The sequence below is a fragment of the Anopheles coustani genome, chromosome 2, assembly GCF_943734705.1.
Source record: "Anopheles coustani chromosome 2, idAnoCousDA_361_x.2, whole genome shotgun sequence".
NCBI lineage: Eukaryota > Metazoa > Arthropoda > Insecta > Diptera > Culicidae > Anopheles > Anopheles coustani.
The window spans coordinates 58518395-58546047 of NC_071289.1; the positions used below are offsets into that span (position 1 = coordinate 58518395).

The 27653-nt window shown below is 44.3% G+C and overlaps 4 protein-coding genes and 1 non-coding gene across 7 annotated transcripts; 2 read left to right on the plus strand and 3 right to left on the minus strand.

Annotated features, from left to right (window-relative positions):
- Positions 1–6813: 6813 nt before the first annotated feature.
- Positions 6814–11932, plus strand: LOC131267212 (2-acylglycerol O-acyltransferase 2-A-like). 3 transcript variants are annotated; one of them, XM_058270019.1, is made up of 6 exons: positions 6814–6935; positions 9116–9256; positions 9332–9429; positions 9498–9629; positions 10488–11029; positions 11103–11932. In XM_058270019.1, the coding sequence occupies exons 2-6, from the start codon at positions 9125–9127 to the stop codon at positions 11258–11260; spliced, it is 1062 nt and encodes a 353-aa protein (XP_058126002.1). In that variant the 5' UTR covers positions 6814–6935; positions 9116–9124; the 3' UTR covers positions 11261–11932. The 3 variants fall into 3 exon arrangements, with proteins under 3 accessions (XP_058126002.1, XP_058126000.1, XP_058126001.1); XM_058270017.1 differs by lacking the exon at positions 6814–6935 and adding an exon at positions 8687–8997; XM_058270018.1 differs by lacking the exon at positions 6814–6935 and adding an exon at positions 8711–8978.
- Trnay-gua (transfer RNA tyrosine (anticodon GUA)) lies at positions 7525–7617 on the minus strand. The gene is made up of 2 exons: positions 7581–7617; positions 7525–7560 (listed from the first exon to the last, which is right to left on the minus strand). It is a non-coding gene; the product is annotated as a tRNA-Tyr (tRNA).
- Positions 11926–15811, minus strand: LOC131267211 (kynurenine 3-monooxygenase). Its single transcript, XM_058270016.1, has 7 exons — positions 15486–15811; positions 14793–14862; positions 14487–14726; positions 14238–14325; positions 12783–13437; positions 12548–12709; positions 11926–12129 (listed from the first exon to the last, which is right to left on the minus strand). The coding sequence occupies exons 1-7, from the start codon at positions 15657–15659 to the stop codon at positions 11989–11991; spliced, it is 1530 nt and encodes a 509-aa protein (XP_058125999.1). The 5' UTR covers positions 15660–15811; the 3' UTR covers positions 11926–11988.
- Positions 15812–18765: 2954 nt separating this feature from the next.
- LOC131267727 (small ribosomal subunit protein uS15) lies at positions 18766–19532 on the minus strand. The gene is made up of 2 exons (XM_058270669.1): positions 19251–19532; positions 18766–19142 (listed from the first exon to the last, which is right to left on the minus strand). The coding sequence occupies exons 1-2, from the start codon at positions 19458–19460 to the stop codon at positions 18897–18899; spliced, it is 456 nt and encodes a 151-aa protein (XP_058126652.1). The 5' UTR covers positions 19461–19532; the 3' UTR covers positions 18766–18896.
- A 987-nt stretch (positions 19533–20519) lies between these two features.
- On the plus strand, positions 20520–23163 carry LOC131263949 (uncharacterized). The gene is made up of 2 exons (XM_058266235.1): positions 20520–20992; positions 21054–23163. The coding sequence occupies exons 1-2, from the start codon at positions 20520–20522 to the stop codon at positions 22684–22686; spliced, it is 2106 nt and encodes a 701-aa protein (XP_058122218.1). The 3' UTR covers positions 22687–23163.
- Positions 23164–27653: the final 4490 nt, after the last annotated feature.

A 27653-nucleotide genomic window follows, 5' to 3' on the forward strand; every position in this document is an offset into this window, starting at 1 on the left:
CTGAATGAACCGCAATCGAGCAACAAAGTGGAATCCGATTGGAACCGCTCCTGCCCAAATGCTCATCTAACTGGGCATGCTGCCCATGTGTTGATTATTTAAGCGATTTGAAGTTTAAACACGCAAACTTACATCTCATTTGGAGGTCACGTTCGGATGGATTTCGGAGGTTCCCATAAAAAAAAGAAAAACAAATAAGTTCCCCTCCTCTTTCTTAGCCACACAATTTCGTTGACAATTGAATATGACAGATTGTTCAACAAAGAGTTTACCGTGACGTGAAGCTGACGCCAGAGCCAAATGTCAATAGGTCATCTAGTAAATCGTAGTACGCAAGCGTTGAGTGGGGCATCGCATATTGTCATCATCTTCAACATTGGCGTTTCACCGAGTTGCAGGCAAGCTGCCGAAAGCGCTCGTGAGATAATAAATTCAACTCACCACGGATATATACACACCGTGGTCCATCTGGTCCTGTCATTTGGCCGTACGGGCGTATGTGCGAGATTTAGGAGTCGGATTCGGGCGATCAGCTGGATGCTGGAAATTAAATGCTAGCTGCCGCTCAGGTTCCACCGGTTCTCCGGTCAGGTTAGTAGCACTCCAGCAGCCACAGTCGGACTGCGCAATCGTACGACATTTCGCGCAGAACGCGCATGCAATCGCTCTCTGTCGGAATCCAACGCCGACGCCACCGTCACAACAATCACTTCTTTTGTATCCGTCCCTTGAAGCTGCAGCCTTTCGGAGCCACGTCTCGCTTGTCCATAGCGCTTGGCATTTGCCCAGAACGTCCCGAGCCAACGGCTTTTCAGCTATCAGTATGGTTAATGTGCTTGATTATGTACAGGTTTGCGCTCGTCTGCACGGGATAATTATGACATCTCGGAAATGAGCCATTCTCGTTGCTCTTCAAAGGTCCTTTCAGGTGTTTTGTTCACCCGCGTCACCGACGAAGTTGCGCAAATCAGCATTTTATGGAGTTTGCTTGTAAAGGAGACGCCTTCTCTGGCTGATTCTAATCCACAGTATCCACAGGTGTGACAAAACGATTCTTCTTTGCCTCTTGCACATTTCACGTCTTGTGATAGATTTGACTTAAACACATACGTATACTGTGCTGGGTGAGGACTGAAATCAAATTAGTTTTTTTTTGGTTTTCAAAGTGTTTCTCTAAAGGTTAAGGTATTTTAACTGAATTGTCTACTGAAAGCCTGGTAACAACTCATTGGTATGTACGATGGTACCTTGACGAATATACATTAACTTTTTTTTTAAATGGAAACACGAACACAAGAATTTGATAAGTGGCAAAGAATAGTTGAAATTTTCTTCTAATGCATAATTTCATAACTCTCAATTGATGTATCTGGTTGGACTAATACTTGTCTTTAAGATCCACAATCTTGTAGCAAGTTCACCTTTCAGTCAAAGGCCACATATGAAAATATTCTTAAAATACGATCTTGGACCCTCTTCTTGTTCTCAACATACAGAATTGACCAAAGGAAACAACTTCAAAGGAGACCCTCGAACTCGTTTGCATTCGGGGAGGACTTGGTTCCAAAAATAACCCTGCCTTTATCTGTCCATGGTCTACTCGGAGTTGCGCACCTCCCAGCGTAACCCAGCGCCGGTGACCCTCTCAACTTGACCTCATTCAACGGCCATTAGGATCCTCACCACATCCGCAATGCCGCACTGCTACGGTTCACGTTCAAAGATCGGCCGGTCGATCAATCAAAACCGTGGAGGCGACGTACACCTCTTGGCAGTGGAGCCCCTGTGGAGAAGTACGATCATCGATCGCGGAACTTGTCCCGCTCGTGTGAGTATGTGAATTGGCGGTGTACACCGATAGAACACCGTTCGAATGCTGGTCGTCCCCGGCTCGGCTAGCCGGATAGTTGATTAATTAAACGAATTGCATCACACGGCTCGAATGGCACGTACCAGCGTTGGTGATCATATTTGCACGACGTCGGAGGATGGCACGACTCACACGGGAGTTGCCGAACGTACGCAAAGACTGCTAACGTAAGTCATCGCACGGCAATAAGATTTGCTCCTTCCAACGCATGACAGAACTTAGATCCGCCTGGACATATGAGAGAAGAATACTCAACGGGTTGGGAATCCCCCAAACATGTGAGAAGAAAATAGATTTCGCCGAAAACGTACCGGACCACGGCGTGGACTGGGTGGGTCTCGGTGAGATCCGCAATCAGCTGTACGTTTGTTAGGGCTTTGGTTTCAAGTGGTGATCGTGTACGATTGTTTACGAGTATCCGGCTTTCGGTCGCATCGTTTAGGCTTAGGCGAAAAGGTTAAGGTTGCCCGATGAACTGAGAACAACAATCCGTTTCGAAGAAATATTACAACCATGCTTAGGGTGTACTTGTGCTAAAATATTTTTCTTTAATGTTTTAGCAACTAAATAGCTCTACTGTACAAATTAAATGCTAGATGTGTGCTAGATTTTTTCCTAATTTCGTAATGAAGCATTGTTGTGAAACGAATGGTAACGAATAAGTGATGATAACATAAACAAATCAATTCCCCAACCACAGCACTCACGTCTAAATAAACCTGCAAACCACGGGAGGTCGAAGGTTGTGGTGAAGCATTATTCCTCGCGTTAAGACCCACCCAAACACCAAAATTTATCTATTTTCTATGCGTATTCAAATGTTCAACCCTCCAGGAAGTGTGGTGTACGTTTTGTTAGAAAATTTGCACGATCCATTAGCAGTCCGGTTTCCATGTCTATTGTGTGCTCATGGAAACTATTAGGGTATTGTAGGGTGCTATAAACCATTTAAAATTCTTCATGGTATGAATGAAAAACGTTTAAAGGAAGATCGTTATGTCATTTACAGGGAAATGTTTCTCGTTCGCAGTAGCACTCTTCTCTGGTTTCAATAATTCATTTGTAATTTAATATCGGGCGAATTGAAGTGAACATTGTGGAATAGTATCCTAAACAGCTTTTTTGTTACTTTGTGATTTTAAGCTCAGTGTTTACATGAACAGGGGGTCCGCGACAGCCGAGCGGTAGCGCCGGTTAGAAAATCGGCCCACGCCGGGGCTCACCACCTCGACGGCGTGGGTTCGAATCCCAACCGAGACCGGACCCTCCCCTGTACGAGAGGACTGACTATCCACGTACAACAGGGAAAGAAGTCTCGTAAGCCCTTAACGGGCAGGCATGACCAAGGTCGTTACGCCAAGAAGAAGAAGAAGAAGTTTACATGAACAATGTTTAAAAAAATACCAGTTAAGTTATGGTCCTTACATAAATTTAAAACCATGGTAAACCTTTGTAAGAATCCATCCAAGAATTAGAATGTATAGACAAGTTCGTCTATTGAACCCCATATCACTATATTCTGCTGATACGTTAATCGAGGGGCTTGTTTTCCAGGTTCTACTTTCTTGCCGCTTCAGTCCTCTAATATAATCCTGTTTGATTATGTGATTCGATTATTTGAGGATTGAATTTACAACCGATCGAGTTCCGAAAATGAATGGTAGAATGGGTAACATTTCCATCAGTTTCTTGATATGTAGCACTACTCGTCTCGGCGGGCGTGGAGAACCATTTAGTCACCGCCATCAAAATGTGTTTTTTTTATGTTCTACCCGGAGAGCAAATGAAACCGGAAGAATCTCGGTTCAAAAAATGCTGTTTGCCAATATGCACCAAATATCCGCGCATGGTTCAACAGAGAGCCGTCTAGACCCAAAAAACGATAAAACAAACAACAATATCTTCTAAAACGCGGAAAACATGAGGCCTCCAAAGAAATCCAGAAGCGTATACGAGGTTGGGAAGGAAGGCGGCAAAACAAACGAAATGGAAAAAAACACGAGTTAACAAAAAAACATCAGTTGACATTTTCAGGCAGCTATTACCTGCCATTTATCAATATTAGCTAACGGTGTGTGAGAAAAAGGCACTGAAAGAAGATTTCTGGCGCGGTGGGGCGACGTTACAGGCTTCAGTTTGGTTGCCTACGATCATGGCCACCCCAAACGAGCCGCGTATGCCTAACTGGTTGTTTTGGGGTGGAAATTGTTGGGGGTTGGCGTTTGATTTGCACATCCGTGCTTCTTACACACGCATATAATACGTTGGGGGCGATTTGAAAGGATGAGCGATGAACCGACACCCCAACGTGGGAAGAATGTCAGGCCTGGTATGAGATTGGTTGCCTGTGCTTTACAATTACATCCCGTCGTTACTGTATGTCACCGCTTCGGGTTTGCTCTGTCTTCAAATATGACACTTTCAAACCGATCCCGGAGCCATTGCGCACGCGATCAAGAACCGTCATTTCCACACGCCTGGTTTATTATGCAGGCGGATTTATTCTTTTACGATCGTGTTATTAGTGCTCTTATTAAAGAGCGTGGAAATATGAGTCTACATTTAATTACCTCATTCGGGAACCGGTTACCCCTACCTCAGTCAGACGTTCTAAGCAACGTTCTCAATCTCGGACGGCGATGCGTTATTTAACTAGATTTTTTTCTCCTTGATTCTCTTCTAATGACACCAGAATGACGCTGAATCGGTCGCGCTAAAGAGGCAGCCCGGAGTTAACCTTTCGCGCATTAGGTGAGCGATGGAAATTAACCTTACGAAAGCGAATTACGTGAATATCACCGGTAAAAATAAAGCAAATTATGGTTACTGCATTTGCACGACATAACTAAGAACGCGAGTTTTGCAAAAGTCGTGGGAATTTAAATCATAACCATCTATGCGCGAGTGTTGGATGTTTCGAGATGGTTGGATGTTAATGAGAGGTTAATATTGTTGTAAGGAATGGGAAAAATAATGCAAGTCCAGTAGTAATTAAAACAAATGTCATGTTTGACATTAATTTCATCTTCCATTTATCGTCATTATTATTGTCTTCCTCACTGGCATACATGCCTGAAAAGTCATCAAAAAGGAAGCATTACCATGGTAAAAATCTTGTATTGTCTTGAACTCCCATGATAATATTTCAAACCTGACCAACCTGTATTGTTGACTACAATTTAAAAAAATAAGATAAATTTAGATCAATAATGCCAGGCAAATTCTTTAAAATTCCTATTCCCATGACTGGTCATTTAGTAGATACTAGACATTTCCCAACTTTTCGTTTGTGATATCAGTCAGTTCTCTCATACCAAAGAGGGTTCTATTTCGGTTGGAATTTGAAGCAACGCTCCTTTCAAATAATTTAAATGTATCGTAAAATATGTGATTACTTGAAAATATAATATAAAGTTTTTTCCAGAAAAAGAAGATTTCGACTTTTCGATTTAGAATCGTGCTAACTGAAGAAGTATTATACGATTTTACACATTTTAATTTTAAACTATTTCTATTTGAAAAAATAGAACAAAATATATCATATCATAATCTGATGAAAAAATCAATAACTGCACCTAGTATTTCGTAAATCAGAAGAAACTAAAACATCTTCATGTGGATCGCTCACGATCATCAATTTTTAAACTATGATAGCGTTTTGCGTGACAACATTGATTGAGTTACTTTTTCGCCTCTATCTTATATTATTTATACCTTTAAGTGGAAATTTGGAAAAACGAACCGGAAAAAATTAGTCTGGCTTTCCGCAGTTTTAATTAGCAAAAAAGCCTCGATGGCTCGTCCTTCGGTCCTATTATACTGTGAAAGACATCGCCCAGTCTGATACGGCGATATTTTCGATCTTCTATCTAAAACTAGTACATAAAGATTCGCAAATAGAGCACATAGTTGCGATAATTAAGCATTCAAGAGTATGGGATAATTGTGCAATTAATATCTTATCGTAAAAAAGGAAAGATAATAAGGATAACTTTAAATAAGAATAATTTAATTTAAAATTAAAGATGGTTAATGCCCAATGCCCAAACAGTTAGGTCAATTACTTTTTTTAAAAAGGATACAACAGTATTTGGGAAAATAGATATATTAAAACTAAATTTAATTAATTTGAAATAAATAGCGATATAGTATTAATTAAAGCCTACATGTCAAAACCCCCTTGGAATTTATTTATACAGCTCATGTAGTTTACTATGCGTTTGCAATTCTAAAATAGCTAACTAAATCTCGTGAGATCGATAAAAAAAAACATTATTGCCCCTTGTGTCATGTACAATCATCATACCAAGTGTCCAACAGTTTCAATCCCACGTGATATTCTTCGCACGCAACCGACACAAAATAAATCGCGATCATAATTTAAGAAATGTCGTAAAACGAGCGTTTATCAGATGCGAGAGTCCACTGACCGACGCGAGACCAACATCTCTCGCATTTGGCGGCAATTTTCCACCGATTTTTCCTCTCGATCGTTCGAAGATTTGTGCTTGTTGTAAAAGAGACAGTGGTTCGTACGTCAGTTCTCGGTTTGCTAGTGTCGGCGACATATGACGCCGGGAGTGTGTCCATTTGCATGCCCTTCCCCTTGAGTGAGGTTGTTATTATCGACGAGGAAAACTTTTTGCCCAGCCCTTATTGACGTCGCGAAAGGTTTATCTCGTTGGACAGTTAGTCATGCCCGAGGGAGCCAAGAATAAAGAAGGTCTTGTAACGATCGCTCAATGTTCTCAACTGGGTGAGTCTTTGTCGTTCTAGGCTTGAAGCGCGAAATTTGAAGCCTGTGTGTCATAACTTTTGTGATAATTGCGTTGCTCGTTCTTTAAAAGTGATAGGTGCAGAAAGAAGTGCGTTAACAGTTTCTTTAAAAGGGTCTACTGCAATCATTATGCACGGGCAAATGGATTGAAGTTCAAACTGCGAACATTTTAACCAAGTGGAGCCAGTTGTGATGATTTTCTAACCCACTTATGCGTGTTTTGAAGATCGAGGAAAGTGTTTCATCTTAAACATTTATTGTCTCACCCCAAAGTGTTTGTTAAACAAGGTAAGCTTGATGGTAACTAGTACAAAGCCAATGTCATATTTCGTGCTGACATTCTAACAAGTTCTTTCGTGGGTCTCGTACCAATATAAGTTCAGCAATTGTCAAGCCACATTATGAATGTGATGCGCATGCGTTCATAAGCAGATTATTGCTCACGGGAAACCATAGAGTAGCGGTGACACACAAGAAAATACCAGCGAGAGTACTCTCGTCACATTTTCTATCGTGATGACTCCGCGGGTTGGTGACGGTTTCGTCGAAAAGAGAATTAAAACAACAAAGTAAAGTAGCGTAAATAATCTGTGCGAGAAAGGCGTGAGAAATGTTCGCGATAAGTGTCGTGGCTTTGGTTGCGATTGTTTGTTTGTATATAAATGAATCGAACCGAAAAGGCATCTCGCGAGCAACGCAGAGTAAACAACGTGCGCGCAACAGAGTGTACAAGAAATTTTGAATGATTTTATTCGTTTTCAAGGCACCGCGTATGTAAAACATTAATAACGAGTACCAAAAGAGTAGAGTGTAAAAGTGATATGCATTTAAACTTGATGAGAGCAAGCAATAAAAAAGAAGCTTCACAGACCTTCTCTCCTTCGAGCCGGATTTGAACCAGCGACCTATGGATTACTACCTATCCCATGCACTCTACAGTCCACCGCTCTACCAACTGAGCTATCGAAGGTGACGTAAGCAACGTGTCTTATCAGCGTACAGCTGTTTTGCAAAGCAATGCTTCTACTCATCTCTTTCAAAACTAGCTGTAATTTGTGAACTTTTCAACCCATTTTCAACACATTTCCACCGTTCACTTTATCCTTCAGCTCGTACCACTTTGTAATGAAGAGTAAAAACTGCTCGTTCAGCTAAGAGCACGGGATGTGCGATAAAAATGCCGCCATTTAATGCTTCATAAACCGATCAGTCATAGTAAATCCTTCGTTCGTTATTCCCCATCTCGCCTGGTAAGACGGGAAAGCTGTTTACGTTATGAGAAGAGACGAAGAACAAAAAAGCAAGCAAAGTCCAACGTTACAGGGGGTTTATCGCTGATTAGGCAAATAGACGATCTTGACGATTTTGTTTCCACCGAAGGCGCTCGGCAATGGATGGCCATATCGGTGTCCGGAGCGATTGTGTGATTGTTTTGTGGCTGTTATCTAATTTGCTTTCGATAATAGCAGAATCTCGATTACCGTCGCCTGTTGCGTGTGTCCGCTTGCGAGATGGATGTACGGCTTCTAATGGAAAAACAACCTGAAACACTTTTGATCTTAACATTTTTGTTCGCTGATTATTTTGCTAAGATGTAGTTAGAAACAAGTTTTTCTAACCTTCTAACTACATCGAAAAAAAAATCCATGTATGTGAACATGCACGCTACTGGAATGCGACGTTAAACGCCGTAGAAGTTAATTGCATCGCTGATTGCAAGGTAATGCAACCGCCGTCGTGCATCGACCAGCGTCATCAGAAGCGTATCAAAAATACGCCAACCGGGCATGCACTGCGTCTTCTTATCATAACCGCTTGCATTCTCCCCGCTCTCGTCGACACCCAGTCCTCCCTAGCCAATCGATCGCGTCCGATAGTTCGCATACGTCCTTATCGGCCGTCGTCGACGCAGCTGTGCCGTGTACCTGGCATACACACCCCAAACCGATGCTTTTCGAAACAGGTCATTCCAGACCGATAACGCCCATATGGTGCTTAGCCACAATTGAAAGCGTGTGTGTGTGTGTTGGTAAGGGAAGCGGAGTGCCTTTCTTTTGGGGCACGAAAATCTTTTCCAAACTTCGGTACTCGGGTCGGCACTAGCTGATACGGTGCGGTGCGTGATCCTGATAGGCGTCGGTACTACACGACCGTGGCCCGGCCCGGCAGAGCGCAGTCACTGTTTAACCTTACACCCGTGCTGAGCGCGTGCACACCGGTGGATTATACCCCGGATGTAGGGTCGGGTCTTGCTCGATAGTTAATGTTCACCCAGTTACGTACCGGTGCTGTTGTGTTTCGTGTTCGGGTTGGTGTACACTGTGCACTTAGGTAGGCGTGTTCAAGCTTAGTAAGTGTCAAGACAAAAGGGCGGACGCAGCCGCAGGAACGTCCTGGCCTGACCCGGCATATATGGTGCCTAACGTGTTGTGTGCTAATCACATGGTTTGATTGTTTCTCGATCGCAGGTGTCCAACATGGGGAAAATCGAGTGGGCACCTCTGAATGTGCCGATGCGGCGACGGCTGGAAACTCTGTCGACGGCGTTGTGGATGTGGTTGATTCTGTTCGGCGAGCTGGGCATGCTGATATCCTACTTCGTCCTGCTGGTAACTAGTCGTATCCCTCCTATTCCAGCTCAAGCAGATTCCCGACTAACCATCACCTTACTGTTTCGTACACAGATCTATGGTAATTTATTCATCAAAACGTTGTGCGTTATCTACGGTTACTTCATCTACACCGATCGTAAAATAACTCTCAACGGAGGTCGGGGCCAGGGGTAAGTCAAACGCCACGATGACAGATGATCCAGCGTGTTGCCTAACGTACCTCTTTCTCCACGTGCAGAGTAAAATGGTGGCGCGATCTATTCTGGTGGAAGCTGTACCAGAGCTACTTCCCCGCCAAGCTTCACAAGACGGTCGATCTGGATCCCAACCGTAACTACATCTTTGCGGCCTTCCCCCACGGTGTTCTTGGGTAAGTGACGGCTACGAGAGTTCGGCCAAGTTCTAGAAAACACAGTCTAAGTGCGCCGAAATTACGCAGCGACCATTACCACAACGCAAAACGTTTGTCCGCTGGTTGATTGAACCTCGAGGCACTAACGCGCGGATGGTGGGTCGAAATCATCGTCAATCGAGCGCTGATAAGATACGACTCCGGCCGCAAATGCAATGCCCGAATGGAACGAACTAAACCAATTTTCGGTAGCTACGAGCCGCGGCTTCAACGGTCCAAAGTATCACACTTTTAATTTTGTTTACAACTATACACGTGTATGTTGGTGGACGATTTTTGATAAGGGAAACAAAGCGAGAGCAGCAAAAAGCTATGCTTTTTTGGGAGCTTAACTATTTCCCCATCGGTTGGCTTGCCTTTATCTAAACAGGTTAACGATCGGTAAACGTGATTTGGTAATTTTCAACCATATCTGGGATTCATATCTCGAAAGTTTATTTCCTAATTCATGCCTACAGATAAAGATACGCAAACATATTTCCAATATTTCCGATAGGGTCTCACATATTCGGTGTACAATTTTGTTTCGAATAAAAGCGTGGTTAACAGTATTAATTGAAGTCGATAAGAGTTTAAGTCCAATTCCCATCCATTGAAGGAATGAACAATAACAATATTTGCTTGCTAAAAATTAACCTGGTACGATAAGGAACTTGAGACAATTGATATCGCTTATCGGGTATAGGGCGGCAATGAGTTATCAGGGAATGTTTTAGATTCGGTACACTTGAGTATGTTGCAATAATTTCCCCGGTGCAGGATGAAATCGCGGCTCAATCTAAATATTTTCTAATCAACTGTTATTTTCCCTTACAGGTTGGGTGCGTTTATTAACTTCGCCACCAATGCGACCGGCTTCCATGATCACTTCCCCAAGATTCGATCGCGCCCGGTTACGTTAAACTTCCACTTTACGATACCATTCTTCCGCGAGCTGCTGCTGGGCTGGGGACTGACCTCCGCGAACCAGAACAGCATCCTGAGCCTGCTGAAGGCATCGAACAAACCGGAACATCCACTGAACGACGATGGCTTCACGGCGAACGCTGTCGTCATCGTGGTGGGAGGGGCGGCCGAATCGCTCCACTGCCGCCCGAACAACTACACGCTCGTCCTGCGTAAGCGGAAAGGCTTCTGCAAGCTGGCAATAAAGGCCGGTACCCCGATCGTCCCGGTCATAACGTTCGGCGAGGTGGACCTGTTCGATCAGCCACCGAATCCGCCCGGTTCCAAGCTACGCCGCTTCCAGGACTTCGTCAAGAACACGACCGGCATCGCGCCGGCTGCGTTCGTCGGACGAGGCTTCTTCCAGTACAGCTACGGTTTGATTCCGCGCCGGAAACCACTGAACACAGTTGGTAAGTGTATCAGCGTTCCTCTGGACGATCAAACAGCGAGCCTGACATACTTGCTTTTTCTTACCATTTACAGTCGGACCTCCGGTTGAAGTGACTCAGGTGGACGAACCCACCAACGAGCAGGTCGATGAGCTGCACGATCGTTTCTGTCGGGAGCTGGACGCGCTGTTCGAAACGCACAAATCGCGCTTCATAGCTGACCACAAAAATGTCAAGCTTGTCATAGAGTAACAGCATAAGACCACCAACCTAAGTACCAGCTCATCATGTGAAAAGAAACTCCTAAGAGACACACTTCGCTAAACCAAAAACTAGGAAACAGATGCTCCTCAACCACTTTTCTTGCGCTGGCTCGTAAGATTTGTGCAGATAAAAAGCATCGTATTTAAACTCAACTATTTGAAGTTCGAAAAATGAGACTGTCAACGGATAATGAGCACACCGAGCCTTCATATAATTATTTAAAATCCTTCCCATTTTGAGGAGATTCGCTCAAGCTCGGAAAAGAGAAAAGGTTAAAAAATGATAAAAAGTAATCCGTTAGGAAGCTTACGACCAGGTACCTTAAGCGAAGGTAGATGTAGCCATTACTTTGTGCATGTAATGTTTGTGCCGTATTATTGTTTTTTTTTTTTTGGTTTTGAATGTTTTAATTTGTGGTTATGGTTGGGAAAAGGCCCATTTTCTGATTCGTAATTTTTTTTTCTACAAAAAGCTACAAAAAAGCATGTGCATGATCAAACCAAACGAAACGAACGACGGAAGTATCAACTTCAACCCCTTTTTCTTTCGCGTTAAATGTTATCTAATGTAAGGATATGTAGCTAAACGGTAGCTAACGTGATTGTTGGAATAATTGCAAAGGAAAACAAAAATAAAAATCAAACTTAGTTCAAAAACCTATATTGATATCATTCATCTAATAGTATAGCGGTTGAGTAGGGATAGGGGAATATTTATTAGGATTTCAGCAACTGAAAGGCGGACAACACGGACGACGACAGCCGTTCGAGGTGACTCACAGTCAGATGTCGATAGGTGAGTGTACCGATGGCGGCGATCGATGCTACTGTAGCTCCGTACAGGACGCGGGTGAGAATCTGAAAAGCATACAAAGTAGAGGAGATATCAATAGAAGGCCCATTATCATTTACAGAAGACGCCTATTCGATTCCACGGTGGCTTCAAGTGAATGGAATTGGTAAGGAATGTTTTCAATAACACGCTCACATCGAAATGGAACGCATCCTTGGGAACGTTCTGGACGGTAGTAGATAGCGCCATAATTAAAACGCCGAACGAAAATTGCACGGTTCGTTTGAATCGCTTCGCTATCGGAACGCTCATAGTAAATCGCAAACAGCAGTAGCTGCCATTGCGATAGTTAACGAAAAATAACCAATCAGAACAAGACCACATCTGCCATGTTTGACTGCCGGAGTGTATCGATTGTGTGTAAGTGAAAGTCCACCAAGTGTTGTTTTGTTTTCGTTCAGCACGGAAGCATTATATACCAACCTTATCCTGCCAGGCACGATTGGCGATGCACTTGCTGTAGCGCATGTGGGAGAACGACACGGAGTTGTAGAGTGGGACCCATGTGTTCGGCATCAGCCAGAACAGAAACTCGTCCAGCTTTTTCCGCAGCAGATACGATCGCTTGGTGACCAGATCGCGCATCTGTAATGAGTGAAATCGTGAAAATGAAGGACTCTCGCACATTGTAATAACTTAAAGCGGAGAAGATCCATACCTCAACATAGTTGTACATCGCAAGATCACAAATGGCATGTGCATCTTCCCAGCGTGTTTCACTGAATTCCGGTAAAATACGGCTCAGATCACTGCCATGCTTGTTGAACAGCTCCGACAGTACCGTGCAGTCCTCGAAGCCGGCGTTCATGCCCTGCCCGTAGAACGGCACCATGGCGTGAGCTGCATCGCCTACGATAAGTGCCTTCGAGCCAACGTGGTACGGGTTGCACTTGATCATCACCAGCGATTGGGGTTTGATCTTGAAGAAGTCCTTGATCAGTCGCTCGCGCCCAATCAAATCGATCGCATCCGGGAAGTACTGCCGGAAGAAATCCAGCAGAGCGTCCGCATCGGTAATACTGTGGAAATGGGTGAACGGCATGAACAGCGTCACCGTCCAGGTGCGGTCCTGGTTCGGCAGTGCGATCATCATGAACTTTCCTCGTGGCCAGATATGGAGGTAGTTGTGAGGCATCGCGAACTCCCCGGTCGCCGTCGGGGGAATGCAGAGCTCCAGGTAACCGTGCTCGATGTACGTCTGGCTGAAGTCGTACCGGGGTCGCTTGACGATCTCCTTCCGGACGGCACTGAACGCGCCATCGCAGCCAACAATCAGATCCGCTTTGGCACTCTTCACTTCCTTCGTCGCGGGGCTGTTGGAGAGGGAATAAAATGTACCGTAAAAAAACATTTCACAAACAAACGCTGTTGTTGGGGGCCAAACGCTTATTCCATTCATATTACGTTGATTTACAACGCACTTCATTGGATCCCGTGACAAACACCCGATGCAGATAAGATCTTAAGCTGCTATCTCCCACTCAACATCGCAGGGGACACGGGCCCGAGATAAACAATTCGCTAGCCATTTCTCCTGATAACACTTGGTTGTAGATAGAAAGCAGAGCTCCCAAGCGCAGAAAGATCATACAAGACAAGAAATCTCCTCCGGGACCATACAAAAATAAACATCAAGCGGAGAGATATGAGTTGCCATTCAACAGGTTGGTGGTAGCATTAAGGGATCAGTTTATTACCCTACCATTTCCACATGCCGTCTGGGAAAACTGCAGACAAACTCGTGAACGCATGTCTGATTTCTTCGGGCGATATGGCGTGACGTTCGAGAGACATGTGTCCAGATATGAACCGTGCGTCTCTTGCCATCAATACGTGAAGGAAAATGCTTACGATAGAGATCATATCTCCGGAACCATTTGTTGTTGATGGTGGGAACTAAAAGGTGCGTAACCATAGTAGCTTCGAGAGTGGGACTACCTTCGATAAGAGCTTCGATTAGTCTAACTGATGCCCTGTTTCGTCAACAAGGACCAAAACAACTGTTTGGTTTGAAAGCATTCCATTTGTTTCCGTGACTTCAGTGCTGTCTAATCTTTCTAAACAGGCACCATTCCTGCCCACTTATCACTATTGTCAACTCATTCATACTCACTCGACCATCGACAAATCTCCCTCGTCCAAGTTCGCACCGACCAGCTTGTGATTGAAGTGTAGATGAATGTTCGGGTACTTTTCGGCGGCTGACGGAAGTAGGAGTAGGAAAAACAAGGGAAACCTTAGTAACGTGCTCGAGACGCCGTACGATGATGAAGCCGCTCGAAGGCACTCGCCGTAATCTGACACCGAGCCTCGAACCTTCCAGTCGGCCCCCCACCCTCTTGGTCGCCTGCCCACAACTTACCATTCAGGAGCACCTCGTTCAGGTGCTTTCGGCCAACGGAGTAGATGCACTGGTTGGTGTTGGCATCGTACGGAACCACCTTCCGGCTGCCGCTCAGATCGTGTAGCATCCGGCCCGACATCGGAATACCATGCCCGAGCAGGGCTTCCTCTAGGCCGACCTCGGCGAGCGCACGCCGACCACGTGCCGATAGGGCCAGGTTGATACTGCGTCCGATGACCAGCTCGGCCGTGCGTATGTCTGTGAACAAAACCTTCGCATTCAGGTATGATCTGCTTGGGTGGCCCAAAATTTAACTGATCTTACCTTCTCGGTACTCGTACAGGTTCACTTCGTGACCCTTCTTGCCCAGATGCAGCGCCAGCAGGGATCCAACCTTGAAATACGATGCAACATAAAATTACGCAACAAATTAATACAGTGCAAAAATTAATTTAAAAACGTTCGGCACATTAACCTAAGAATAGACAACATAGAAAACATCTCGATGTTAAGTGTTATCTGCAACCTTCAATCGTTTATTTCTTGTGCATGGTCAGTGAACTCGTTACAAAGTAAATTGGTATTCATCATCGCAAAACGGAAACAAAACCAAAAATGAAGAAGTTCATTAAATTCCCGAATACGTACGAGATTACAGACAAAATTAACAGATAGGCCGCGTTAATTAAGAAAATCGTCTAATCTACCCCGGCGGAAGATGAAAAAGTGTAGTATTCTTTAGTTGATAAATGTGTCGTTTGACTGGTCACTTTTACCATCACTTTGCAAGCGAAACTCGAGATGAGGGTTTAGTTTTATTTTCCGACTTCGAGGACTTAGAAGGATCTCGTCGTTTTAAAGTACGGTAATTACGTTCGCAAAGCATGTTTGCACTTAAAAACTATACCTCTTCAAACGACAAGTAGCTGTCCCATTGCTTTTAAAAATTTGCTACTCTACCATACAACTAATAAGTCTTGTACAAACTACCTTTGATGACATCAAAGACTCACTTACCAATCCTCCGCCAACGATGGCCACGTCCAATGGTTGGCTCTGCATGCCGTTCGTATTTGTTCTCACGTACTGTCCACTCTTAGTTGCCATCTTGGTTGGATACGGGTTGTCGTATACTATTATCCTTTTTCTCGATTTTCTCTTGAAACTACTGCCTGTAGGCTCACTCGGCATACAAAACGATGAACTTTCCCTACAGCTGGTGATGACTATTTTAAAACAATCCTACACTTCTTGGCAGGAATCCGGAGACGTGCTAGCTTCTGGTTCCAGGCAACCACGAACTGCCACGGTCAAGCGTCCGAACGGAACTGAACATTGCGCAGGGCATGCCCAACGGTAAAAGACAATCCAAAAAGAGTTCATCCCCGCTGGCTCCTCGATCCCGCGTCTGTACCGCGCTATCTCTTCCGCACCGTAGCTTCCTTCGCATGCTTCATTGCGTTCCTTCCATCCCCGTTTGAAGTGTGTGTGGGACGTTATCACCTTTCCGGACCGTTTTTTTTATTTTCTTTCTCGTGTTGTAGTCCCTGCATTTGCGTGGTCCTTTTCCCTGCGCAACGTTTTGACCGGCCAACTGTATACCCCAAGTACGATGGGAAATACGATCCATCCCGTCGTCGCAAGTGCTCTAAGTAGAAATGGCTCAGGTTTGCCCCACCTGATCGTAGGAGTGTACTCAACTGGGCGGCCAATAAATCACTTTTTCTACCAGAGAAACAGCAAAACTAATTAACTAGACGGATGCAAAGAAGAGTGTGCAATTTTCGTCTGGTTTTACCGCGAATTACACCACATTTTGTAACAGATTAAACTAATAACGTGGCATCGTCATGAAAGGTGGAAAAAAAGAAAAACTTTTTTTTTCCTCGCAGTTGATTCGTTTCAGAGAAAGTTCTAGTTGGAACTGGTTTTGATTTTTGCATTTTCAGATCAGTTTTTCCTAACTCCATAAATTGGTGCACAAAAACTAACGACGGTAATGTTGGGCGGCTAGCGCTATCAACGAAAGCTACCGTCGCGGAAATGAGTATTCTAGGTTCATGGAATTTGTACGCCCGAAGATTTGACTGTCTGATTAAGTTGAAGATGTTTTTGCATCTGTTTTGCTTTTCTGTCAAGCTTATTATTAATGCAAAAAAAAGCGTGAAATCGTCTATTTCAATCTGATTAAGAATATTCAACGCCGTGATGAATGGTAATCGTTTTTAGCGATTAACAAATTAAGCTACAATGTTGTTTAACGGAACAACCGAAAACAATGATATTTTAGTGAGATGGCCAGGAAGCGTAAAAGCCGTTTTGTTTTCCGGTCTGCCCTGAAAATACTTATTAATCCGGAATTTCTAGTGCCCTTATTGAGTTTATGAGTGCAGCACATTCCGATTCCTCAGGCGCAAGTGGAAACCCGGAAGGTGTTATAAATAAACCTCTCGACTGGCAGACACAAATTTAACGGACGACTGCCCGCCGTGGTCATCAGAGAGTGTGAAAATAAACAAAATAATGCAATAACGCGCATTGCGACATCTGTTGCCTAGGTAAGCTTAATTATGTTGAAAAGGCAAATAATAAGAATGTCTTTGAATTAATTTGCGTAATCTTGCTCGGTTGTTGAACCTAACACACCGCCGTTGGTAGTTAGCACAATCCCGAGAAAGGAGTGACATAAATCTTCGGGTGTTTGTTTTTCGGTCTGGCGCACGGCTTGCTGTACGGATGCAATGTCCAGAATAATCCGAAAAGAACCAACATAGCTTGACGTCACACCTGAAATAAACTTCAATGGTAAAAATGCACGGTGTGTATTTAAAATACGATAAAGAGACATTAAATTTAGAAGTATGTAATTAACAAAACTTATGACACAGCACGTGGTAAAACTTCACCAACCCACAGAACTTATTCCACAAACGCAAAGGATGGTTCTTAGTTAACTTTCTTGAGACATGTCTATCGATCACCATGGAACTAGACACACCCAGAGCTTATCGCGTCCGGATCGGTTATGGCTAAACTTTAGCTTCGTTTGGAATATTCAACATGGCCAATGAAATGGTTTAATCGTTATCAATAAGCAGGTCAAGCATTCCAGAAGAGGTTGGATGCGGTTCACCAAACTACCGTGATCAAAATCCCGCCCTTGCTTTAACTTCGTGCTGATGGCTGTTCATCTGATTGATCTTATCATACAGCGATGTGCCATGCATCATGATCTGTATAGTCACATACTGCGATGTGCCATGCCTCACAGCCGTGTTTGCAAAAAGCTTGCAACATATTTTGGGTTGACATACACATCAAAAGGTTGACTATATTTTTCATTTGATTTCAAACTGTAGCAGTCTTTATTGCTGTATGTTGGTTTGTTTCACGTGTTGATATAGGTGGTATATAATCAAAGAAACTGAATCAGCCATTTACAAGACTAGCGCTAGGAGTAACAAAGCGCCATACTTTTCGTGTACTCTGCAGGAGGTTTCTTTAAGGCTTATTGTCTTATAAGAGGTTTTTTTTTATTTGAAAGCACGATTTGATCATCTCAGCGTATCACCAAGTCGATATATTAGTTTGTTTGGCTTGTCCAACATTTCGAGTTTCTAATTTAAAAAATGATGTGCACTTATTGGATTGGAAAGAAAAGTTCGTTTGTTCTCTTCAACCAACTCAAAAACATTAATTTTCAAACCACGTGCAACAATTGCGCGAACCGATACGGCTACTCGAAAACTGCATGAGTCGACATAACATATGTCGAGTTTACTACTGCTCGATTTTCTTCTAGCCCTGCATTTGCTCGAAAAATATAAGAAATACCCACTTGTAGACGATTTAATTCATTTAACTTCACTTTAATATCTTTTCCTAAATAAAATGCCTATCATTTTCTGCCCCCTCCCCAGCCAATTAAGTCATGTATAAGCATCTGTATTGAGACAGCAAAGCTAGAAGAAAAACACTCAATGCTTGTTTTTCTACCTAACAGTTGAACAAAATGAAGGTTTCGAACACAGTCCCAACTTTGCAATGGGAAGAGTTTTGAGAAACTTATCTTCTAAATAATCATTACTGTAATGAATAAAATTTATGTGTGAAATTGTTCAACTGACTCAGAAATCATAAATTCGTTGCAAAACAAACTTAAATAGATTCTACCGCTCACCATTAGATGTCGTCGATGGCCTGGCAACTTTAACAACACAAACCGCTAGACCCATTGTACTGTTTAAACGTTCGAGCAGCGGAAATCGAATTTCGGCCTTTTCAAATAACAAAGCTGTTGTGTAGAGAACCTGGCACCATCCAGACACCAGCTGTTTATGTATTATTGTATTTCCAACATTTCACTTCCGATGTTGAAGATAGACCAACTCGTTCACCAGGTCACAGAACTGTACACCACTTTCCTTCTTAGGCAACCAAAGCGGAAGCAGTGCTCGATTCGTACTTCCAGTTCGGGGGCAGCACTGCCTTGATCTTGTAGTAGCGGGCCAGACGGTGGATGCGCGACTCGATCAAAATCAGACGGAACTTGCTGTCGATGTCCTTGCGGTTGCGCTCCAAATGCTTGCGGATGGCCACGGCCTTCTTGATCAGGAAGTACAGATCCTCCGGAATGTCAGGCTTGAGGCCGACCGCCTTCATAATACGCAGCACCTACAATACAGAAACACAACAATACACCGGAATGGTGTCGATTAGTGACCGAACCATACGCTATACCACTTACCGGTGCACCCGGCACCTGCCATGACCCAAACTAACCTTGTTGCCATTGACGAAGCGCACTTGAGCCACACCATGGGAGTCCCGCAGAATGATGCCGATCTGCGACGGAGTCATGCCCTTTTTGCCGAGCTTCTTGATCTGCTCCTTCACATCTTCGGCGTTCAACTTCAGCCACGACGGCACGGAACGACGATACGGGAGCGCGGATTGGGAAATACCCTTGCCAGGAGCGTGCATACGACCCATTTTTCGATATTTTTATTCGTGCCTTCGCACCGCGTGTTAATTCACCGAAAGTTCGCACAAGAAAGATGGAGGCAAATGTCAAAAGATGACAGCACAGCACTGTCGGATGGAGTTGGCAGCCTCTTCCTGAACCCAACAGGTTCATTCCGTTCGTGACATTTCGACAGTGAATAAAACGGTATGAATAAACACAAAGTAATGCATTTTAATCCTTCAGCAATAAACATTAAAAAAAAAAACAAAAAACTAGCTTTTTAAGTGGCATTTTATAGTACTTCGCGAATGGTCTTATCCCGAGACCACATAGAAAGTGTTTGTTGGCAGCGAACCTAGTTTTACAGTTCCCACACAACACAGCCCGGACTTGCCATTTCCTAGGTTCAGGTTCAGGCACTACATGCAACAGCTGTCATATTTAGTATTGTGGTTCATATGTAGAGGTCGCTATCCAACGTAATCATTTTTAAACAAAAGGCCTTTTACAAAAAATACAGTTGCAGTATAAATATGTATATTCATAACATTAGCATTTTACGAACGATTTTATTTGACAAAGAGTTAAATTGAATACTTCTACTAAATTTGCCGCTTAGTAGGTAATCTCTTTCAAATCAAATCGACAAATTATCTAACCCTTGCTAATTTACACATTACAATGCGCATGCTCGGGCGGAAGCACAAAATAGCAAAACAACCTCTCGTTAAGTTGGTGCCAACGATGCATTGAATAATAAACAAGTTCATTTATGCAAAAGCATAAATTCGATTGATTTCGATCGCATCCACTATGCTTCGCGAGGCATTGCTCGTGGAGTTGATACGCGGGGTATACAAGCATCCTTCCGTTGCTTCGCACCCATAAGTTACTACGAGCTCCATTCAGCCAGCAGCCTAGCAGCCTAGCAGTTGCGAGCCGTCGGAAAGGATTCCCCAAAACAATCCTTAAAGGGCCCTAAAACGGTAATTGGAACAGCAATTAACAGTTTGTAGGTCGATGCAAAACAATTAATCACGATCGCGCCACGTGGTGCGTTGTTTCTAGTTTCTTCTCATAGTAGTATGCCCAATAGTGATTCGTCCGGTGGTATCTACTCCCCTCTTCCACAGACGACACTGACCGATTCAGAGAGCGAAGAAGAGCTGCTGCGGCGCACGATTGCGGTCCGTCGGACAACGGAACGAACGTTTGGAGGAATCACTCGTGGTGGTGGTGGTGTGACGACGACTATCATGATGAACGGCATGAAAGGTTGCGCTGTGGCTGAGATACGCTCCCCATGTGGCACCGAGAACGGTGGAGCGGCTCTGTATAACGGTGGCTATCCTCCAAGCCCGAGCGATGTTGAGGATGCGAGCGGAGTATTCCACGCGGACAACGTGGCCATCCTGCACGAGGCCGGTCCGATACCGGACCACAAAATGTCCTTACCTAGAAAGTGCTGCTTTGTCGCGTCGCTGGCGGTGTGCTTTCTAGCGCTGATCGTTTTTCTTTGGGTGATTCCTTGTTCGGATGATTTGTCTTGCCCGGCCAGGTACGGAGGAGAATACTCTTCATGGTTGCTTAATCTAACCTCTGTTTTCGATATCCTACAGGGGAGAACGAGTGAAGACGCAAAACTGGATACGGAACTACGAAAAGATCGAATTGAAAGGTGTGATAAACGTGGTCGAGGGTGTTCATGGTAAAAGCAAGAACCTCGTCTTCATGTACCGTGGCGATAAGCTGTTCCCAGAGTTTGACGATTCGTACCGCCGGCGGAACGGGATCATCTCGCTGGTGGGCAGCTCCGGCAAGGTTGCTTGGTACGATCAGATGATCAACGAACCGAAGAGCATCGACTGCACGCTTTTAGACGCCGACCGAAGTGGCGCCCCAGACTGCCTGGTACTGGACGAGTACGGCCAGCTGGAGTGCATCGATCCGCTGTCCGGCGAGTGGCTGTGGCATGCGGAGGGCTACAATCGGCGCAGCAGTAGCGGGCGACAGAACGATATGCTCGACTTTCCCCTGCTCATCCCGGACGTCGATGGGGACGGCGTGTACGACCTCCTGTTCGTAACGAGCTCCAGCGAGACGAAGCACAACCGGTTGGTGATGATTTCCGGCCGGAAAGGGCTCACCATCGGTGACTCGTACGCCGTCAAGGAGTGCCTGTACGTACACAAACTGATGTTGGACGAAGAGTTGAACGTGAAGTTTAACTGCGTGCGCGAAAAGTCCGAGCAGCAGAAGGCCAAATCGCTACCGGAACTTTATAAACTGATCCACCGAAAGGCCCTAGATATGCGCGTGGTGCGCCGTATGCCCACCATCCTGCCGCAGCACAAGTTCTTCGGTCAGCGGCGCAACACGGAAAAGCAGCGCACCCTCACCAACGTCGGTGGGAAGCAGTTGATGGTAGAGAATCGGGGCAAGTGTCCGGAGAACTGCTCCACCTCGGTACTCCTGACTGAAGAGGCTACCGGTGAGCTGCTGTGGAACGTGTCCGGCCGACAGCTGTACGGAATGCAACCGGTCCGTTTGACGTTTTCCAACTTTGGCTCCGACAACCGGTCCACGATGTACGGGTTCGTGATAAAGTTCTGGGAATGGAGCCAACGCGATCCGGACAATCGAAGTTCACGCTTCCGACGTGCTGCAATTGGGCTTGATGGCGTCGAGGATGCTCACCGACGCTACCGACAACATTTTGCCCACCAACAGCCATGGATTGGCCCGCCGGGGCTCGATGCCATCTCGAAGACGTCGTTGTCGGCGCGCGGTCAAAATCAATCGACACCGTCCGCCCGGCCTGCCGGAGGCTTCCGCACGCGAATGCGTTACCTAAAGGAGACCATCAAGCTGATCGTGTTTAATTCCACTTACATCAAGATCGAGAACACGAGCCAGAGCAATGTGATTCAGTTCTGTCGGGAACCGATCGGTGGAGGTGGTGACCCGGCGGAAGAACTTTGCCAGCCGGACCTAAACTATCAGGAAAACTCTCTGCTCATCGCCGACCTGGACGATGATGGTTCGCAGGAGTTGGTGTCATACTACTCGACGTTCGTGAAGTCGGCCACTGGAGACGCGGACGGCATGGGTGCCGGGGTGGGCGTCGGACCGGGTGCCACGATGAAGCTGAAGACGTACGTCCAGCTGCTTCGACTAGAGTCGGAACTGCCGAAGCTCTACGCACCGTCGGGCACCGAAGGTCCAGTCTCCGATGCCGCTAAACACCGTTAAAGGAATGTTCTCCGACAAACAGAAGGGTTCCGGGTCATTAGCCCTTCGGTAACAATATTCCACTCATCCAAATCGAGTGCAAACCGCAATGTGTGATCTCATACCAACCGTTCCAGTTTTATGATTCATTGTACTTTACCTTTGTCGATGTTACTTCATAGGATATCACTACGCTAGTCTCATAAATTTACATGTATATGAACACTAATGATAGTTATAGTGGTGGAATGTGTTAACATGTGCAGGATAATGATAGTAATTGGCGTTGGGATTCGTGTGCTGGTGCTGTGACGCAAGCGACGCAACGAAGGATAGACTTTCCCAATCCTTGCACTCATCGGCATATGATAGCAGTCGAAAGCTAGTGACTATTATCACTGTCGACACCTTAAACCATACTCCTGGCACACATGCACACACAACCAAAGGCACCGTGGCAAGCACACGCTTCTATTTTCATAGCCACACAATCAAAAGACATGGAAAAATGTAGTTTCTAAATAAAGATGAATAGTGCTCCACTAGGACCTAATGTTGAATACGACTGTGCAAGGACAGTGGTTAGCAAATGTTAATATAAATATGGGTTGCCTCTTTCGAAAGAAACCATTTGCAGCCCTGCATGAAACTATCAACGGATTAAAAATATCCAAAAAGAATTTATCAAATTTCGTGTTTTTAAAAGGTAAAATGTAAATTCACATAGATTGTACATTGACTCATATGGAAATTTTAATGATTTTCATTCGAAGGAATTCTTAACTTAGTTTAGATTCTTACCTTCTTCTTCTTTCGGTATGCGAGTTGGGGTATATTCTCCTACGCTAAGTCGAACAATTTGTTCCCTTACTCGTAATCAGAGGCGTACCGACTCTGTCCAAACTCCTATGAAGGGGCTCGTCCTTTAGGACCGGCTATAATAGCCATATGTAAACCCGCCGTCCACGGGAGGGATAATTCCTTCCGTTGTCAGGACACAAAAACTCGTGGTCCGCTTGATTGACTCAAACTGACCTGAGCTCCAGCTCGGCGTCACCACGCGGTCGTGCCGTAAGATAACCTTACTTTTCCGCTAACTATTTCAGGAAACTCGTGCACCGCTAACAATCCGCTATGATACACTGCCGAACTGGAACTAGATTCTTATCCTACTTGAAAAAACGCTCGTCGGCACCACAGAAGATATACAATGCTCTTGGCGTAATTAGCACAACTTAAAAGTGAAGCACTTTTGTATTTACAACCTCAAAGTAGGATTGATTTTCGGTTAAAAATAAATGCACATAAAACCATGTAAGGTTTGGAGTCCATAAGGACATGTGCATAATTTTCCAAACGGGATTCGGGAAAATTTTTGTTTCCTATTCAGGTCATATTTCACTAATCACGAAGCAGATAATTTAGGCCGTTAGAAGAAGATAATAAGGCTGCTGTAGTTTTGTCTGTGAAATGTTAAAAGTGTTAAGACGTTAAGAATTAATAAAACATTTTAGCTATGGTACTAGTTCACAACAACAACTAAAAGGTTGTAAATCCCTACAGTGCTGATAAAACATGTTTTTATCGTGGTAACGACAAGATGTAGAGCACCGATAGTGCTTTACGCGCATCTCAAGGTCGTGTTTTACTGGTGTGTTATTAGAACCATTTACAAATCACCATATCTAAATGCAAATAATGTTCAGGTGGCTTACCGCTGCGCAGTCACTTTCACTCGTAGTAGTCCCATCCTCTTAACACTGACGATTTAATCTCAGGATGACAGAACAATCGTAGTAAACGATGTAAACCTGTGGTCACAGCTTTGCGCAAGGTCTTGCGGTTGCGTTTTTAACACGTTGACTGCCAAGCGTTTTTAGCACACTTTTTTAGAACAATCTTTTTTCATTTAATTTGTTTATAAAATTTATTAAACCAACGGGTTTTGAAGGCTAAACAAAGACTAAACTTCCCAAAGAATTGATATTAAATATTACTATAATTTTTGTGTTGCATTTTCAATTATTTATGGGTCAAAAACTTTTTAGAACTAATGACAGCTGGCTATCAAAAATGATAGCCATGGCAGTCAACGTGTTAAACTGTCAAACGAGCACAGTTTTCTGCCCCAAAATATACTTTAATTTTTGAATACACCTCTTTCCTGAGTATACAAGCTCATCAAAATGTACTAGGAACAATATTTAATATTGACATATAAAAACGCAAGAGTCTGCGGCAAGAATCAAACTCTTTGATTTTTTAGTACAGAAAATGCAAGGTCTATCGTCTTCGGTGATAGCCCCTATCTCTCCCATGGGAAAAAACGCATACGCAAGACCTTGCGTAAAGCTGTGACCACAGGTTATGGCAGGGAAAAACCGAGGGACCCCCTTTCCGACAACGACGTCATTCCCTTAGTAATGCGCCATCCCTAGTAACTTTCTTAATAGGCTTGTTTACATCACATCGTGAATCGTTGCCCTCACAGTGTGGAGAGATAGTGCAGAAATAATGTTTTCCAGTACAACGGTTACACACACCGTTATTTATGTTTTTAATCATTTTCATTCGAGGTTAATTATCCAACAGAATACTAAACAAATCTTTTTAAAGATTAGTAGAATGTCTAAATAATACTCGCAAAAACACCAATAGAAGCCGCCATACCAACGTGATCGTGTCCCATGTTTTGATTAGCTCTGACTCCCGTGACAAGCGCGTCGGCAATCGAAAGAATACAAATTGTTTGTTTAATTTCTCCCTCATTCTTGCGATGTTTTGATTGATATAATTTTTTGATAAGCAGTCGTCATCTCTTTTCTTCTTGGCATAATGACCTGTTGGTCATGCCTGCCCGTTAAGGGCTTACGAGACTTGTTTCCCTGTTGTACGTGGATAGTCACTCCTCTCGTACAGGGGAGGGTCCGGTCTCGGTTGGGATTCGAACCCACGCCTTCGAAGTGGTGAGCCCCGGCGCTCATGGGCTGATTTTCTAACCGGCGCTACCGCTCGGCTGTCGCGGACCCCCATATACAGTCGTCATATCACTTCCAAATACATTGATGTTTGCTTACCGTTTATCCGATTAATGGTTTTCCGTGAAGATTTTCTACAATAAGATAAAAATGGCTGCTCTCTCTCACGCTGTATTTCACAGTCGGTTCAAGAGATCCTGATTGATGCACTCGTACGCGTAATGGGCCATATCGCGAACAACATGCAATTAGAAGAGGAGGAAACAAAAAGGTAGTAAAAAGAAAGGCCGAAGAAATTACTTCTAGGAATGTACTGACCGGGATTGTCCCATCCGCATCGATCACTGGAGCTGCGCAGGGCTCGGTATACTTAATCTATTTTACAATGGAGATTACCAAAAACAAAAAATACCCGCACAGCTCGGTATCAACAAGTCGCGAGACTGTAACGTGTTCGCATCCCAGCTTCCTGTAACCCAACCATCGGCTGATCCCACGTCTGTCCGTTTGCCTATTAGAGCTTCACCGCACGTGCACAAATCTAGTGGACTCTACTTATCAGTGATGGTGATCGAGAAGATTGTTTGTCGTGTTCGTTCGTTCGTTTAAACTTCCACCACCCTCCTAAGCCCCTTTCCAACTTGCTCCTTAGTAACCGCTGCCCGGTCTTCGCCTACAGATCGTATCTCGTTGCGGGCGGCTGAGCTTTGTGTCGGTGCAATCGCAGCAAATGAACGACGAACAAAAAAACAGAAAACAAGAAATACGTGCAACCCAACATACACTCACACATTGCTTCCTTCGTCGAATGTTTTACCGACTTTTGAACACCATCGCAGATTCAGGTTCTAACTGTGATGGCCTTCTTATAAATAACTGATCAATCAAGAAGGTGATTCCAATAAACCACTGATAATCGGAACGATCGTTTGCTCGGTTCTAGGGAAGTTTCATCCTCACTGGGAAGAAGGTTAACAAGCGCATTGATTGAACGCAGCTACTATCTAGTACAAAATACTACAAGTGTGGATTAGGAACTGAGTGTGTTTTATTTAATCTTCCGATAAAACTTCGAGAAGCGCCACAGCAAAACAAGGTGTGAACCGAATGTGAGTAGTCTTATCACAAATTTACTAAACACAATTTAAGATAGATGCACATACCAAATCCAATGTATTGAGCTCAGTTTTAACTACCGAACGAAGGTTGGAAGGCAATTCATTAGAGAGTGTAAAATAATGCGGGGAAAGTTGGAAGAAATCGCTTACTTTAGAAAATGTTTACGAGTTCGATACTCGCATGCTTGATAACGGAAAGGTTCGCGTGATCTTCTATTTGAAAAGTTGTCTCAAAGTCTTGCAAAACGATGTTTTCGAAATGACTAAGAAAAGTTAAAAGATGACCTTTGTCTTCGCGAAAATCAATGCACTAATTAGGCGCTATTTACCGTCGCGCCACACCTAATCAGTCGATCAGACGCCAAGACTGATAAGCGCGAAAGGGTATTCGATGGCAAGGGCTGACTAGTAGCCTGCATAATAGCTTTATTTTCCACAACTTGATCCTCGTTGCTTCGTCTAGTAGGCTGTTTACAGTAGGGCAAAATGATGCAGCTTCCCATACTAATTCCACGTGATTTGCCTTAACGATAGAAAGCATTTCGCATGTGAGTTTGTAATTATTTCCTCCTTCAAACCCCCGACATTGGTAGGTAATATTAGGGACTTGGTCTGCCTACAGGAAAGGATCGGATCGACATGGGCAAAACAACACCCATAAGTTACTACGGGCCCCATTCAGCCATCAGAGTAACAGTTGCAAACCAGCGGCAGAGATTCTCCAAAACAATCCACCAAGGGTCATAAAACGGTAACCCTCCCATCCTAGCCCTACCTTATTGGTGCACATGCGGGATGGGGACAACGGGTCAGAGAGGTCGCCTACGAGGACGATCATATAAAAAAGGGCCCAAAACGGTAATTGGAACAGCAACTTGTACAGTTGTAGGTC

What these genes read in the sequence shown, in the direction of transcription:
- LOC131267212 (XM_058270019.1), top strand. Translation starts at nt 9,125, where the DNA reads ATGGGGAAAATCGAGTGGGCACCTCTGAATGTGCCGATGCGGCGACGG. An exon ending in AACGGAGGTCGGGGCCAGGG is followed by an intron (nt 9,430 to 9,497) that starts GTAAGTCAAACG and finishes CTCCACGTGCAG; the next exon opens with AGTAAAATGGTGGCGCGATC. An exon ending in TTCCCCCACGGTGTTCTTGG is followed by an intron (nt 9,630 to 10,487) that starts GTAAGTGACGGC and finishes TTTCCCTTACAG; the next exon opens with GTTGGGTGCGTTTATTAACT.
- LOC131267211 (XM_058270016.1), bottom strand. Translation starts at nt 15,659, where the DNA reads ATGCCGAGTGAGCCTACAGGCAGTAGTTTCAAGAGAAAATCGAGAAAA. An exon ending in GAACGAGGTGCTCCTGAATG is followed by an intron (nt 14,326 to 14,486) that starts GTAAGTTGTGGG and finishes TACTTCCGTCAG; the next exon opens with CCGCCGAAAAGTACCCGAAC. An exon ending in CGATGTACAACTATGTTGAG is followed by an intron (nt 12,710 to 12,782) that starts GTATGGATCTTC and finishes CACTCATTACAG; the next exon opens with ATGCGCGATCTGGTCACCAA.
- LOC131267727 (XM_058270669.1), bottom strand. Translation starts at nt 19,460, where the DNA reads ATGGGTCGTATGCACGCTCCTGGCAAGGGTATTTCCCAATCCGCGCTC. An exon ending in GCTTCGTCAATGGCAACAAG is followed by an intron (nt 19,143 to 19,250) that starts GTTAGTTTGGGT and finishes TCTGTATTGTAG; the next exon opens with GTGCTGCGTATTATGAAGGC.
- LOC131263949 (XM_058266235.1), top strand. Translation starts at nt 20,520, where the DNA reads ATGCCCAATAGTGATTCGTCCGGTGGTATCTACTCCCCTCTTCCACAG. An exon ending in GATTTGTCTTGCCCGGCCAG is followed by an intron (nt 20,993 to 21,053) that starts GTACGGAGGAGA and finishes GATATCCTACAG; the next exon opens with GGGAGAACGAGTGAAGACGC.